Source organism: Triturus cristatus, chromosome 5_2 (assembly GCF_964204655.1).
Source record: "Triturus cristatus chromosome 5_2, aTriCri1.1, whole genome shotgun sequence".
NCBI classification, from domain to species: domain Eukaryota; kingdom Metazoa; phylum Chordata; class Amphibia; order Caudata; family Salamandridae; genus Triturus; species Triturus cristatus.
Window position 1 is genome coordinate 415,438,779 of NC_140588.1, and position 16,052 is coordinate 415,454,830.

The 16,052-nt window shown below is 40.0% G+C and overlaps 1 protein-coding gene across 1 annotated transcript in view; it reads left to right on the forward strand.

Moving 5' to 3' along the window:
* The first annotated feature begins 1,340 nt into the window (after nucleotides 1-1,340).
* Nucleotides 1,341-16,052, forward strand: part of LOC146823085 (uncharacterized) — a 37,031-nt gene continuing 22,319 nt past the window's right edge. Inside the window, exon 1 of the mRNA XM_085606620.1 lies at nucleotides 1,341-1,518. Coding sequence (XP_085462746.1) covers nucleotides 1,497-1,518 — 22 coding nt within the window. The 5' untranslated portion in view covers nucleotides 1,341-1,496. The remainder of the gene's footprint in view (nucleotides 1,519-16,052) is intronic.

The following is a 16,052-nucleotide window of genomic DNA, read 5'->3' on the forward strand; positions in this document are numbered from 1 at the left end:
GAGCCATTTCCTGTCGTAGGCACTATGCCTACCCCTACAAGTGAGGTACCATTTTTATCGGGAGACTTAGGGTAATTCAGATTTATAAAGGAACTGTTATTACCTATTGACTTTCGATGCATTTCTGCCTTCCAAATGAAAGATATTGTGTAAAAAAGAAGTCATTCTAAAAAATGACTGATAATTCTCATGCTAGTATGAGTATCCCAATTTCGGAAATGTGCAAATATCTACTGTTTCTAAACTCTATATTTTGTTCCCATTTCAGAAATACATAGGTGTCTTTCATACCGATTTTTCCATGTACACATTTTTACTGAATAATTACTATATACCCGGTACATAATAAAAAACCATTGCAAGTTCCTGCTCAGTTTTTGGCTCTGGGTTCGTCGGGTCCTTGGTGAACCTACAAGTCCTATATATCCCCACAACCAGTAATGTCCAGCGGATGTAACGGTATATTGCTTTCAAAGAGCTGTCAAAATTAGAAGAAGTTACAGGTGAAAACGTTGACACAAAAGACACTTTTTTCAATTAATTTTCAATTTATCCTATATTTAACTGTTAGTTTCTATAAAGAAACCTTGATGGATCTACACAAATTACTCCTTGCTGAATTCAGAATTTTATCTACTTCTCTAAAATGTATAGCTTTCCAGGATCCATTATTGCTTTTGTACCCATTTCTACCATTAACTGGAAGGAGGTTGAAAGCACAAAAAATAGCAAAAATAGGCTATGTCCCAGAAAAATGCCAAAACTGTGTAAAAAATGTTGGGTTTCTGACAAAAGTCTGGTATCCCCTAAAAGCTGGGAAAATGGTGATTTCAGCCCCACAAACCCTTTTTGATAACATTTGCAGGGGAAAACCCAGATGCTTTCATTTGCAGCCCATTTTTCCCATTTCCCCCCCAAAAACTAAATTTTGCTGTATTTTGGCTAATTTCTGTGACCCCTCCAGGGGAATCCACAAACCCTGAGTACCTTCAGAATCCCCATGATGTTGGAAGAAAAGGACGCAAATTTGGTGTGGATACCTTATGTGGTCAAAAAGTTACAGGGGCCTCAGTGTGCACTACCCCAAATAGCCAAAAAAGGGCGTGGCACAGGAGGGGGAAAAGGCCTGGCAGCGAAGGGGTTAAGTGTGCAGCGCCCATACCACGGGATTCTTACAAAAATTGCTCATTTCCTCTTTGATCATTCACAGTGTTAATATGCTTAGATCAGTTGTTGCAGCAGGAAGCAACATGCAAATAGACTTAGCAAGCGTCACCATTTAGGATACATGATAAGAGAAAGTATACAACTGCATCTTTCTTTTATTTCAGTTACAGTACAACTGACCTGACTGCAAACAATTTCTTTACGTTTTTAAGCAATTGCGGCATCTCCACTTTAGCTTCCGATGTTTACAGCTAAAGTGCGAATGGCACAACATATTGCAATGCAAATGCTTGTTCTATGTTGACGTTACTGGGGCAGACACACCCACGATGAAGACACAGACAGAGGCAGGTAGGAAGGCTGATCTTCTCTTTATGTATTTCTTGATTTGATTTGTTATTTATTATTTGCTGTATTATTATATAGCTGTATCCAATATTTCTGTTGCTGGTTTCACGTTGCCGTTCTATTGATTGCGCATCTGACGCACTGTGGCGATTTCAAAGAGCTAATGCTCACTTAGTGCTCGAGGATGCACCTGCTTTGATGGATTTAGAGAGCTGGCGCAGGGGCTCTGCTTGGAGAATCACGCGCCAAACCCTCGAACGTTGGCGCGCGCTGAGCTCCAGAGGACACGCTCACACACAGGACTGTCGCCGATGGCTTCCCCGATAATGCATGGGCTTGTGGTACAACTGGTAAGCGCTTCTGGTACACGCGCTCTGGACAAAAGCATCAAATTAACTCCAGCACTGGTTTTTAAAAGTTGAACATCGTGCACGGAGGCCTTAATATTCAAATATTCTTTCAGTCTCTCGTAATTTACTGTAATTCAAATGGAATAGTCTCTCTGGGCAGCACTGCTCACAGAGAAGCATAATTCACGCTCGAAGGAGCTCGTTGGCATCCAAATATGCTCGCAGGTCATGCAGGGTCAATTATACACAGAAAATTATGGACTCACTGAAAGTGTGCTGTTCCTTTGCTCAAGCACACTTGGTATATACAAGAATGTTCTTAACCTCCTTTTGAAAGGGTTCTTGCACTTTCATGTATTCCAGATGTGGGAGCATCACTCAGCTGCCCCCGTGCATTTTAACAGCTCCCGTCCACTTTATGTAGGAATTTCATGAACAGGTTTCCTTTTCATATGATTTATTGTCATCAGAGGCTCCCAGCGTATATCCAGCTGCTTCTTAGCATTAGCTCCAACTCCAGTACTGGTTCCCTTTCACATAATGACATTCTCCCCCATAGTTCCATGTTCACATTCCACAGTTCCACTTACATCATCATCTCTACACTTATGTGCTGTTTAGTGCCTACCTTAGAGGTTATTTACATATATTAAATAGGACGTTATAGGCCTGGCAAGAGGTTTATTTTGCCAGGTCAAATTGATAGCTTAAAACTACACACAGACTTCAATAGCAGGCCTGAGGCATGTTTAAAAAGACCACTTAAGTGGGTGGCACAGTAGGTGCTGCAGGCCTCCATGTAGCATTTTTTTTTACAAGCCCTGGGTACATGTAGTACCATATAGTAGGAAATTACATGTAAATTAAATGTGCCAATCAGATGTAGGCCAATATTACCATGTTTTAGTGAGCGATCACAAGGAGCCCGATTCACAGAACTAACTTAAGACAAAATCCTAAACTTACTACCATTTTGGTATTCACAGAAGGCACTTACTTATTTTGGTATTCACGGAAGTCACTTACTCATTTCGGTATTCACAGAAGTTAGGAGTCCTAACTTTAGGACTCCTAAATGCCTTCTGTGAATACCGAAAGTCTTAAAGTTAGGATTTTTGTCAGTTTAGGAGTAGTAAAGTTAGGACTCCTAACTTTAGGACTGCACAATCTAGAGATCAACTGACAAAAAGTACATATCATAATGGGTTCTAGGTCAACCGTATATTTCGAGCAGACTATGACATGTTTCACTCTGCAGCAACAATCAGAATATCTGCATATACCTCCTGCATATCAAGACTTTGGAAATTATCTGTTTCCCACAGCAAACACAAGAGTGTGTATGGCTGAGCTATTTACATTCAACCCAGAGCCTAGATTCCACCTGGAAGAATTTATCCATTATTACCCATTGAGGATTTGTACTAAAAGACTATTTAAAAGAGAACTTAACCTAAGGTTTTGTTTGTCATTTTGTTTCACCTGCTGGGGCTTCTATATTTGCATACCCAAGCCGAATTGTGACTGTAGATCGGGCATAGACCATAGAGGTCTGAATGTTATTACCATCTGTAATAGACTTCCTCTCCACCTCATCAGTATATTATTGGATCACGTAAAAAACAACAAAGATCTTCTGAAAATTAGATCTCAGGTGAACCTGCAGTTTGGTTCGATTCAGAAGGGGGATGAATGGAAGACAGCATTCACTACTAAATAAGGCCATTGCGAATATTTAGTGATGCCGTTTACCTTTGCAAATCCTGGCTGCATTCCAGCATTTTGTAAATTATGCATTTAGAGACACCCTTAGCATTTTTGTGGTAATTTACATCAATTACATCTTTTTTTCTCCAAATTCACAAAAACATCAAAAACATCTTTGATTAACACTACTCTTCGACCAAGGCTGAACTCTTTATATGCCAAATCTGAAAAATGCTCTTTGAGACCTACTTGGTTGGCCATATATGATCAGAGAATTCAGGTGGATCTGAATAAGGTTAAAACAGCCATGGATAGGCCTGCTCCAAAGATAAAACAGATGCAAAAATCTTTGGGGATGTGCCCATTTTTAGTCCATTTAGTTAAAAGTTTCTCGCAAATGATCAAACTGATAACAGAGTTGGCCAAGAAGAATCACCTGTTTAGTAGGTGAAGTGTCAAGAAAAGGCTTCCCAGATTTTAAAGACCAATTTTAAGGCACCCATATTGTACGTAGCCTTTCTTTGTAGAGATGGATGCTGTTGGTGACATCTTATCAAAACAAAATCAGAAACTCATAAGATTCGACACCATCTCCCACAACGCACTTACCGGCAGACTCCACCATGTTGGCATACGGGAAACCGCACTCGACGGGCTCCGCTCCTTCCTCACAGGCAGAACCCAAAGGATAAGACTGCCACCCTTCCTCTCCGAACCCACGGAAATCAGCTGCAGAGTACCCCAAGGATCGTCGCTCAGCCCCACCCTCTTCAACATCTACATGGCCCCACTCGCCGCCATCGTCAGACAGCACGGACTCAGCATAGTGTCCTACGCCGACGACACCCAACTCATCCTCTCCCTCACCAAGAACCCCTTCACAACCAGAATCATCTTACAGGAAGGAATGAAGGACGTCGCATCCTGGATGAGCAGAAGCTGCCTGAAGCTCAACTCAGAAAATACAGAGGTCCTCATGCTCGGACCCTCCCCCTCTGCATGGGACAACACCTGGTGGACCACCGCCCTCGGCAGCCCTCCCGCCCCGACGGACCATGCCGGAAACCTCGGCATCGTACTCGACTCCTTCCTCTCCATTACCCGACAGGTCAATCCGTCGCCTCCAGCTGCTTCAACACCCTCTGCACACTCCAAAAAACCTTCAAATGGATCCCCCCCGAATCAAGAAAGACCGTCACCCACGCACTCATAACCAGCAGAGTGGACTACGGAAATGCCCTCTACGCCAGGATATATAAGTCCCTGCTGCGCAAACTCCAGTTCATACAGAACACCGCAGCCAGACTCGTCCTCGGCATCCCTCGACACGAACCATCACCCAACACCTGCGTAACCTCCACTGGCTCCCAGTCGAGAAGAGAATAACATTCAAGATACTCACCCACGCCTACAAGTGCCTCCATAACACCGGACCCCAATATCTCAACGAGAGAATCACATTCCATGTACCCAAGAGAAACCTCTGATCCGCCGACCTCGCCCTCGCCAAAACCCCGTGCATCCGCAGAGCCAGAACAGGTGGAAGAGCCTTCTCCTACATCACGGCCAAGACCTGGAACGAGCTTCCGATCAACATCAGACTCACCACATCCCTGAACATCTTTAGGAAGACACTCAAGACCTGGCTCTTCGACTAAGCGGATCTGCTTAACTTCCCCCCTGCGCCTTGAGACCCCCACAGGTGGGTAGCGCGCTTACAATTCCCTGATTGATTGATAATATTCATCCAGTAGCCCATTTTCTTGCACTATTTATGCTGCTGACAAAAGTTACACCATTTATAATCACAAACTTCTGGCAGTCAAGGAGGTGTTTGCACATTGGGAATACCATTTGGAAGGCTCACTGTTATATTCACATTCCTATGTACATTAGTATCCTCCATTTATTTATTCATAAGATTCTTTGTTGTAACTATTAGAATGACCCTGTCTGCCTAGCAACTGTATGACGAGGTGATTCTGGAATGGGGGTGGACACGGAGGCAGTTGTATGAAGAGCAGCGCGCAGAACATCAAGGGCTTTCTACATACTGAATTAAATCTATTTGAAGCTTCCTTGTAAGACTCGTCTTTGCAAAATTGGCGACGAGCTTGGGATCATCTTTTAATCGACGGGGGATCTTCTAAACACGTGTAAAAATCGATACCGCACTTAAACTTGCTGAGATCGACGCTTCACTTCTCAAGATCCAAGCTGTACAGCCCTTGACTACACAACCGCCATACTCGGTGAGTAACTGCGAGGTCTGCCAAACATATGACACCCAAGTTACATTTTAATGACTTTCAGTATATTTCCCTTTGAAGCCTACCGTTATTTGATGTCCCCGCACTCTGCACTGCTATGCACGTGTGAGTCTTCTGCAAGCTTCTCCCGTGAGCTTTCTTCTCCCCTCAAGCTTCCGCTTCCTTTATGACGCATCACCTTCCTCATACAAGACCAATTCAGCTCGGCTACGTATCACGCACAGCGTGCGTGCATCCATTTTGACTTGGGAAAACAATTAAACCTTCGGACAACGTTTCCAACTTTAAATACATACGCTAATGATCTTATCATATCAATTATATTAGCGTTGAGTCAATTTCTCTGTTCTAATGATTCCACATCTTCTCTTCTTGGCTATTATTTAAAAAAAAAAAAGGAATAAAATAAAATAAACAGTCAATCATTTTGAACAATAGTGATACAAACACAACCCCTAGTGAAACTTTTAGGCAATTTCACCATTTTAAAGCTTATTATTATTACTATCACTACTTTCCACTCAATATGACGTCTCAAACTACAATCACTGCTCCTTCATCATTCCTACAAAATCCAGGACAACCGGACATTCCATGGGAAGAATGGAAAGAAGCATTTGAGACTTATTTAGAAGCCATAGGTGGTGATGTTTATGTTTCCAAAAGAAAATTAGCTATTTTAAAACATTCTTCAGGTCAAGAAGGCAGAAATGTATTACAAACGTTGCCAGAAATGGATGAAATTAATGCAATGGTAGAGCAAACAGGTGAAAGTGGTGATGCTAACGACGTTGATGTCTACGACATAGATCTAAAAACGCTACAAGAACATTTTGGAATTTTTTTTTGTATAGTTGTGGAAAGACACAAATTTTTCTCTCGTGCCCAGAAGCAGACTGAATCCATAGAACAATATGTATCCAACTTACGGAAACTTGCAGTCAATTGTAATTTCAAGGATCTAAGAGATGAACTTATCAGGGATCAAATGATCAACAGACTATACAATCTCAAGATCCAAGAAAAACTTCTTGGCATGAAAAACCCATCATTAGAAAAAACTATCGCAACAGCCAAGAGAATGGAAAAAACTTCTAGATACGTAAAAGAATTAAGCGACAAGTCTTCCAGTAAGGACGTTCAAGATGAATCTGTTCACAGCATCAATAATCCAAACAAGCAAATCAATAAATCCATCCAAGCCAAACCTGATGAGAGAAAATTAGATCTAACCAAATCTAAACGTAGATATTGCTTCAGATGTGGTAGTCCCAAACATACTGCTGATGCAAGCCATTGTCCAGCCATTAGGAGCAGATGTTACAGATGCAAGAAAATCGGACACTACTCGAGACTATGTAAAGGCACGCCTAATTTCCAAAGAGATAACAAAGCCATAAATTTCGTGAAAGAGGATGAAGTTTCATGCGAAAGCGATAATGACGATATTGAATTATTAATGATAGATTCATCACAAGTGTGCATTTGTGAAGGATCCAAAGATAGCTATCGTCCTCCCAAGTGTCTTGTGAGGATTAATGATTCAGAAGTTCACATGTGGGCAGATTCATGTTCTCCGTTATCCATAGTAGACAAATCTATTTGGGAAAAAATTGGTTTTTGTTCGAAGGATCTACAATCCACTGATGTCACACCAGAAGGTTATTGTGGCAATAAACTTACTGTCATTGGTTATGTTTCTACTGAGATTTGTTTCAAAAACATGAAAACGATTGCCAAACTATACATAGTGGAAAAAGGGAAATCACTTTTGGGATGGAAAGAACAAAGAGCTTTAGGCATTATTTTAGATCCTAACCATCCTGACCAAGTTTTGAACATAAACTCTTCCAACAATAAATGGGTCATCAAGTTTCCAAACCTTTTCAAAGAATCGTTAGGGTGCCTCAAAAAATGTAAACATCCCATTATTTTAAAAAACAATGCAATACCCAAAGTACACAAAGTAAGGAATGTACCGATGGTTCTGAGACAGAAGTTGAAGGATGAACTACAGAGACTTTGTAAAGATGGCATAATTGAGCCCATCGAGGCATCTAAATGGCTAAGCCCAGTAGTTTTGGCCAAAAAACCCAATGGCAAGATCAGGATGTGCATCGATTTGAGAGACTTAAATAAGTGCATATGGATTGATCGTCACCCTCTTCCCAAAATAAATGAAATGTTGGCCAGTATTGAAGGAGGTGCATATTTTACCACACTCGACTTATCAAGTGCATATCACCAAATTATTTTACACGAAGAAAGTAGACATCTCACCTCTTTCATTACTCCTGAGGGGGCGTTTCAATTTATCCGGATGCCATTTGGTCTTACTTCGGCATCCGCCGTTTTTCAAAGAGTAATGCAAAAGATCTTAACGGGAGTCAAGAACACTTTCGTATTTCAGGATGATGTATTGATTTGGGGATGTAATGTTGTACAACATGATTCATTTTACATTCTGTTTTGTGTAAACTAGCTGATGCGGGGTTTACCATTGGACTCGAAAAGTGCAAATTGTGTGTACCTGAAGTAGAATATTTAGGTCACACTTTAACTAAAGGAGGAGTCAAACCTAAAAGTAGTTTAATAGATGCCATAGAAAAAGCACCTCCCCCTACAGACAAAGATCAACTAAGATCCTTTCTTGGTCTCGTGGAGTACTACTCCAAATTTGTATGTAATTTTTCTGATAAAATTCAGAATCTAAGAAACATCATGAAGAAAGGAGTAAAATTCACATGGTCCGATGAATGCCAAACTACATTTGAGGGTATAAAAAAGCCATTGCTAAGGCTGTTAGTTTAAAACCTTTTAATCCAAATGACAAGACCATTATATCTACTGTTGCTGGTAACCATGGTCTTGGTGCTGTCCTCATCCAAGTACACGATGGGAAGGAAAGAGTGGTAGCGTTTGCTTCTCGCACCTTAAAGGGTGCAAAACATACTTATTCCACAGTGGAAAAAGAGGCTCTTGCTTGCTGGTGGGGTGTGCAATACTTTCGCTTATATGTTTGGGGCATCAGATTTACGTTAAGAACGGACCATAAACCGTTAGTAGATTTTTTTTCCACCAGAGGATCAGCTAAAGCCACGCCCAGAATAGCCAAATGGCTTTATCGACTTCAAGAGTATTCTTTTGATGTCAAGTATGTTCCTGGTGTAAAGAATGTTAATGCTGACTGTTTATCTAGATTACCAATTGAAAATACTTGTGTGAATGATGATGATGAATGGATGATTGCTGACATTAATGACATATGTAATGCCATATCTGAAGAGGAATGGATGTCTGCTACCAGTAATGACACAACTTTAAAAAATCTCATGGAAGCTCTTACTGATATCCAAGGGTGGAAATTACATCCCGAATCATTAGAACCTTTAAAACTTATATGGTCAGAATTCGTTGAATTGAACAATCTTGTAAGAAGGGGATGTCGCTTGGTAGTCCCACAAAGTTTTAGAGAAAGACTATTAAATCTCATGCATGAAGGTCACTGCGGCATGTCCGCCTTGAAAAGACGTATCAGGGAAGATTTCTGGTGGCCAGCTATGGACACTCATATTGAAAGATTTGTACGTGATTGTGTGGCCTGTGCTGTGAGTGATAAATCACACACCACACAAGAAATCACCATTAATCCTATACCTTTACCTGAATCACCCTGGGAAAATCTAGCCATTGACATCTGTGGTCCATTTGAGACCCTTGGCAACAATGACAGATTTGCCATTGTCATGATTGATTATTTTTCAAAGTGGCTTGTAAAAGATGTAAAGTCTAGTGTAGTAATTACTTTTTGCGAAGACATCTTCAGAAGGGAGGGTTGTCCTGCTGAAATTGTTTCGGACAATGGTTCTCAATTCATTTCAGCTGAATTTGAGAAATTTTTAATGAAATGGGGAATTAAACATACCAAGACTCCGTTATATCATCCCAGGGGAAATGGTTTAGTGGAGAGATTCAACAGAGTGCTAGTTGAAAACATACAACTTGATAGCAAAAATGGTTTGAATTACAAACAACAAGTAAAAGACATGTTATGGTGTTATAGGACCACTCCACATTCAGTTACCAAAGAAACTCCTTTCAGTATTCTCAAAGGAAGAATACCTTGCACAGTTTCCGTGCCTGCTTGGATGAATAGAGCACGCAAAAGTGAAGCCAATCATGATGAAATTAGGGCTCGTGTTAGAAAATACCAGAACTCGTATGGCCATAGACACAATTCACATATTTACAAACATCCCCGATCTTTCAAGACAGGAATGTGAGTAAGAGTTTACATTGGGGATAGACCAAAAAAAGGCACCTCTAAATGGTCATGTCCCAAGGAAATTGTACATGCAAAAGGTAATTGCGTAAAATTGGCGGATGGTAATTGGTGGAACATGAGAAAAGTGTCCATATGTAACACTACTGAACATAATGAATGGCTTAGATGTCAATCTCCTAAACCTATTCACAGTAATAGTTCTGACTCCACTTCTAATATGAATACACCACAAATTAAAAGTGTATCTAAAACAATTTGTACCCGCCAATCTTCACGTACCATGTTCAGGCCTAAATTTCTTGATGATTATATTTGTGATTGATCACTTCTATGTTAAGTAAGCATATTATTCAATTTATTCAAATAATCATATTTATATATATTTTAGTTTAGAAATGTGTATTGATGTTTATTTTATTGTTAGAAGGGAGATATGTTATATTCATATTCCTATGTACATTAGTATCCTCCATTTATTTATTCTTAAGATTCTTTGTGGTAACTATTAGAATGTCCCTGTCTGCCTAGCAACTGTATGACGAGGTGATTCTGGAATGGGGTGGACACGGAGGCAGTTGTATGAAGAGCAGCGCGCAGAACATCAAGGGCTTTCTACATACTGAATTAAATCTATTTGAAGCTTCCTTGTAAGACTCGTCTTTGCAAAACTCACCACATCCTATCACATACATTTCAGTTTTAACCCCTTGTATGCGCATGACGGCTCCCGGCCGTCATGCATCACGGGAGCCATCATAATCCCGCCCACCGTTTATTTCTGCTGCACAGCGCGGGAAATAAACCCACACCCAAGGGGTTAAAGAACTGCAGAACATGTCTGGATTAAAATTCATGAATGCTCAGGGATATATCTGGTAGAAGTGCAATGGTTCAAATATAGATCTATCTGTCTGACCGAAAATTATATTGTTTCCGCTGTTTTGTGCAATATATGTTTAATCAAGGTCAATGTAAAATTTGATACTGTATTATTTTAGTGAGTCAGATTATATATATATTTATAGATATCTGATGTTTACATGATCTTCCTTTAGCTCATGCAACTGCAATATGAAACGGATGATAGATTGTGAGCGAAAGTTCTGTCTCTGATTTGAATGTATTGGAGTGTATGTGACTTTTCCTTTCTGGACCAAAATGTATACTGAGGAGAATATTAGTGTATTTAGTTTAATAACCCTTTTTCCTCCCAGTGTTTATATAGCGCATACTTGACCCAAAGGTATTTGAGGGCTGTACATGAGCACCAGTTACATTACAAAAGGGTGCATTAATTTTTTGTATGCTTGGGGAGAGTGGCCTATTATTTTTTATTGGTGCAATAACAAATATGGAAAACTAGGAGGGTGGAGTCCCAAGTTACTTAAAGCTGCTACTGTTAGCTACCCCCAATATCTGTGATCTGTTATCCATAGTGTGCAAACATCACCCTAATTTTTTCTTGAAAATTTGACAGGTTTGAAATTGTGCAACTTAAGACTTCTCTGCACTAGCAGTTCTTGGTGAGCTCACCATTGTTGATGGTGACCTCAGCTAGGCCTACCAGTGCAAGGGGTTCGCCCTTCTCTGCATAGAGTCCTCAGACCAATAAGAAGAAGTTGGCACAGAAACTGGAATAGAAAATACAGAGTTTAATAAACCTCATGAGGTGGAACTACATTCAAACAGCACCCTTTGGTACTGAGTGAAGTAACACACAGAGTAGAAGAACCATGGGTCTTTTATACCCACACAGGGGCTCAAAAAAGAGGGCGGTACAAGCACACATAGGAGAATTACATACATAGATGGTCATACAGAAATGCACAGTCAACAGTAAAGGAGGAGCTAGCAGTTGCTGACTCTGGTAGAAACAACCTGACAGCTACAGGTTAAAAACAGATGTATGGACAGTTAGATTCTTCTGCACATGTGCAGAGTAGCAGAGTCTAAGTATAGCCAGTCCTTTAAACAGAGCACAAGGGTAAACAAAATGGCTGCCAGAAATACAAAATGGATTCCACAAAATTGACATGATAGCCTCTAAATACCAGATGGATTCCGCTAATGCTAATCCAATCGCAGCCAATTTACAACAGACGACCCTTTTAGCATTAGCTGAAGACATCTCCCATAATCCAGTAGGAAAACAAAAAAAAAATATGCGCATTAATTTTTTTTTTTTTTTTCCCATAAATTTATCAATATCCTAATTCATTGCTAGGTGGGTATTTCTCATTCTAAATATTGTTAAGCTGGTATGTGTAAGGTATAAGCAGGAGTACAAAGGGAACAGAGCATTGGGTCATACAGATAGCAGGAGAGAGTAATTACTATTATCAGAAACAGAACTATTAGCTTTCTAGTCCTTAGCAAATCCTAGAATCATCCAGTAAAAACATTTCAAGGCTCCTATGCATTTCAGTGACCATCAATTTCAATATCAAAATAGTCAACAGTACATATCTAATAAAAACATTTTCACTAGACTTTTCAAGTGTTTCCTTTATGAGGGCTAGAGTATTAATCATTATTAAGGAAATGTAATATTTTTCAACTGCTCAGATGAACTTTTCTCTCATAGAATAAACATTATTCCCAATACAAACATTAAAGCAGTCAGACATATTATTACAAAAATGATCCTGGATCCAGAGGACCAGGAGGACTACACAGGACCATGAGAATTAGGACGAAGAGCTGCAAAGGGTTGCTCCTCCTCAAAAATGGGACGACCAATGGGGTACATTTTCAACAAAAAAGAAAAAGAAGTCCTTGGGAAATTAAAGCCGCTGTACAACCAACCAGAGGGGAGTCTTCTCCCTGTGTCCATTTGAGCCTCACAGGCAGGATCTTGTTGTTCCCACGGTGGAGCTGCACAAGTCGCAACTCAGGAATCATGGTCTAGTTTCAAGGGAAAAGTTTCTTCTTTCAGGATAGGGCAATCACCCACCAGGGCAAATGCTCTCAGCAATCCTGTCCAGTGTCTCAGGCAGTGCACCAGTTTTCTTCATTTCAATTTAACAGGCACCAGAGACACAGCACCTGTACCCTGAACGCAAGTCCTTCCCTAACTCCTGTATTGCTCTGCTGGCACATTGCTCTTTCGTTGGGGCCATAGATTGCATTCAGTGTGCCCAGGTACCTCTTGACCAACAAAGGTGAAAACTTTACAGCCACTTTGGGACCAGGTTTCAGAGGCCTGATGCTAGGATCTCAGAAGCAACCCTTGTTTCAAAGGGGGTTACCTCAAGCAAAAACTTTCTCGCCTTCCTGGTCGGTCTGTGACTCTCGGCTGGGCATCAAAAACTTGATCCACGATTTCTCCTTTCTGATTTGTGACCCCGTCTTTTGCCCAAGACAGTGGCAGGGGTACACACTTCACATCCCAGTGCTTCCGGCCTTCTACCTTCACTGAGGTCCTGGTTGCCAGCAATGCCTGTGCTGGTTACCTTCACTTTGACTTCAAGATGGACTGGTGCTGACTCTTCAAGCTGGATCTGATGTCCGCGCCCCTCTGGCAATGGTTGTAAGGCAGCAAATATCTATTGGTGGACAGAACAAAAGGTCTTTAGACAAGGCACAGAAATAATCTATCAACAGAGAGGATAGTCTCAGAATACTTCATAGTCTAGGGACGCCCCATATATTAGCAAGGCACCCAAGAACCACTTTCATCTATGTGAGAGTAAAAGAAACAACAGCCTGGACCTATTGGCAAGTATAAAAGGAACTCTTTGGGGAACTGACAAGAGTAATACATCACCCAATCCCAAGCAGCCAAGGAAGTCTGTGTTCATTTACTAAATTCTGAGGAAAAGAGAAAAACAATACAGACATACTCCAAATCCTTACAACTGTATATTCCTATCTTAATCATCTAAAGACCCTCAAGAAAAAAGGAAATGTTCTACACTTTTACTCATAGACTTTGCATTACTTGTACAGGACTGCAGACACTTCTAAAATGATTTCTCTTAATAAAAGCACCTACATTGTATGCTTAGGACCATACTCTCATGTTATAGGAGCAACAGGAAAATCTAAAACTGCTAATTTAACAAGGATTCCTATTACATAAAGAACTAAAAAACTTCAACATAATGGGTACATTTTCTCCAGCAGAACATCTTGTGACAAACAGACTCCTATAAAACAATATTCTCCTCAAAAATGTTTGCTAAGGATCACATGGGCTTCTTCTCTGCATTCTATTTTTCATAATCCAAACTATGCAACATCAGCTCTAGTAAGGACTGTCAGTTTATTTACACAGACTAGCTAATATAAACTAGCAATGCCCTTGCAAAACTGTATGTAGCATGAGAATAACAAACAATAGTGGTGTTATCACCTGAGAATTTTAGAACAAAAACTACCAACAGCTAGTTCCCCTTAAAGATCAAATAAGGAAACCACAATCTAGACTACTCATTCTTTCATAATTTCATCAGACAGGATGGGCAGTAACATAGCAAATGTATTTATTCATTTTATTAATGCTAATAATGTTTAACACAGTATTACTGAATGGCCAATTAAATGTCTCATGGCTATTTCACAGACAGTTTAGACAGGCTCAAAAGAAATTAAGAAAAAGAGAGAGAAAACATAAATTTGCCTACCCTTAATTTGTAGAGGAGCTAGCCTCCTCCCCCCATTTTGACAGTAGTAAACCTGTAACAGGTTTCATTCTGTCAACACTATCAACCCCAATTTGTAGCAACTGGGCATAAACAAACTCTGAGGAGCTAAATAGCACATTGAGCTAGCTAAAGAACATATTCCTTTAGCAAATGTACAAGTGTAACACGAGGGCACATGAATTCAAACTAAATCCCATTGCTTCCTTAATTCAGCCCTAAAAGCATTAGTGCTATACATATGACAGAGCCATTGTCTTAATAAAAGCTGACATATACCATTATTATTATGCAATCTATTCATGTAAGTGAACAAAAACTTGCTTTTGCCAAAAAAAAATAAGCAAAACCTCTTTCTGTCCCTGCCCTGCCATTTCGTCTTTCAAATGTCGAAATGTCAAAGCAAACGTTGCGCTGAGCCCTGCAGGCTTCTAAATGTAGGACTTCGGCCTTTAACCTATGCAGCTGTCCCATCGTGCGTGCAAGGTTTTGATGGGGGTGTCCCATTTCAAAATGACCCTGGAAACGGAAAGAGCAACAGCAAACCCACTTCAGTCCTGCCTACCAGTAATTCAGAGGTAAGCTGAATAACTTCTGCCAGGTTTTTTGTACATATTTATATTTGTAAGCAGTGTGCCGAGTGCCTGTCTAGCAGTATAGATGTCAGCTATTCATTCTATGCTTACATATGTGCATTTACTGTAGCCTAAGGCAGTTTAAAAGCTGCTCTGACTAGAGAAACCTCATTTAAATAGTGAATTTTACTCAATTTCGACTTTGATGTTTAGGGCACTTAAAAATGAATATCCTACAATGTTTTTGCATAATAGTCATCCCCAGAATGTCCCCTACTTATCCCAGAGATGTGGCATCAGAAATGTATAATGTATACCCTTATAAAAATGAGTTTTGTACGCCTGGGTAAAGTGACATTTCACATCTAAGTGACCCCCTATTGCTGTATAGCATGGCTTAAATTCAATTTAGATGCTAGGAGGTCACAGTATCATTATTAGGCATTATAAATATTAAAAAACGAATTTAAGCACCCATTTTAAATAACATTTTTGATATAATCAAAATAATTTTTATTTTTTTTAATAAATCTAATCATTTTGATGAGTCCACATATGAAAAGCGAGCTGCATCCCTTGCCTATCATATTTAAACGCATTCATTCACAGCCCTAAGAACAGAAACTTAACTTGAAAGTCTGCGCCACTTTTAAAGGACAGTCATTATTATTTAACATCAAAAACCACTCTTTCCTTATTTACAAAGG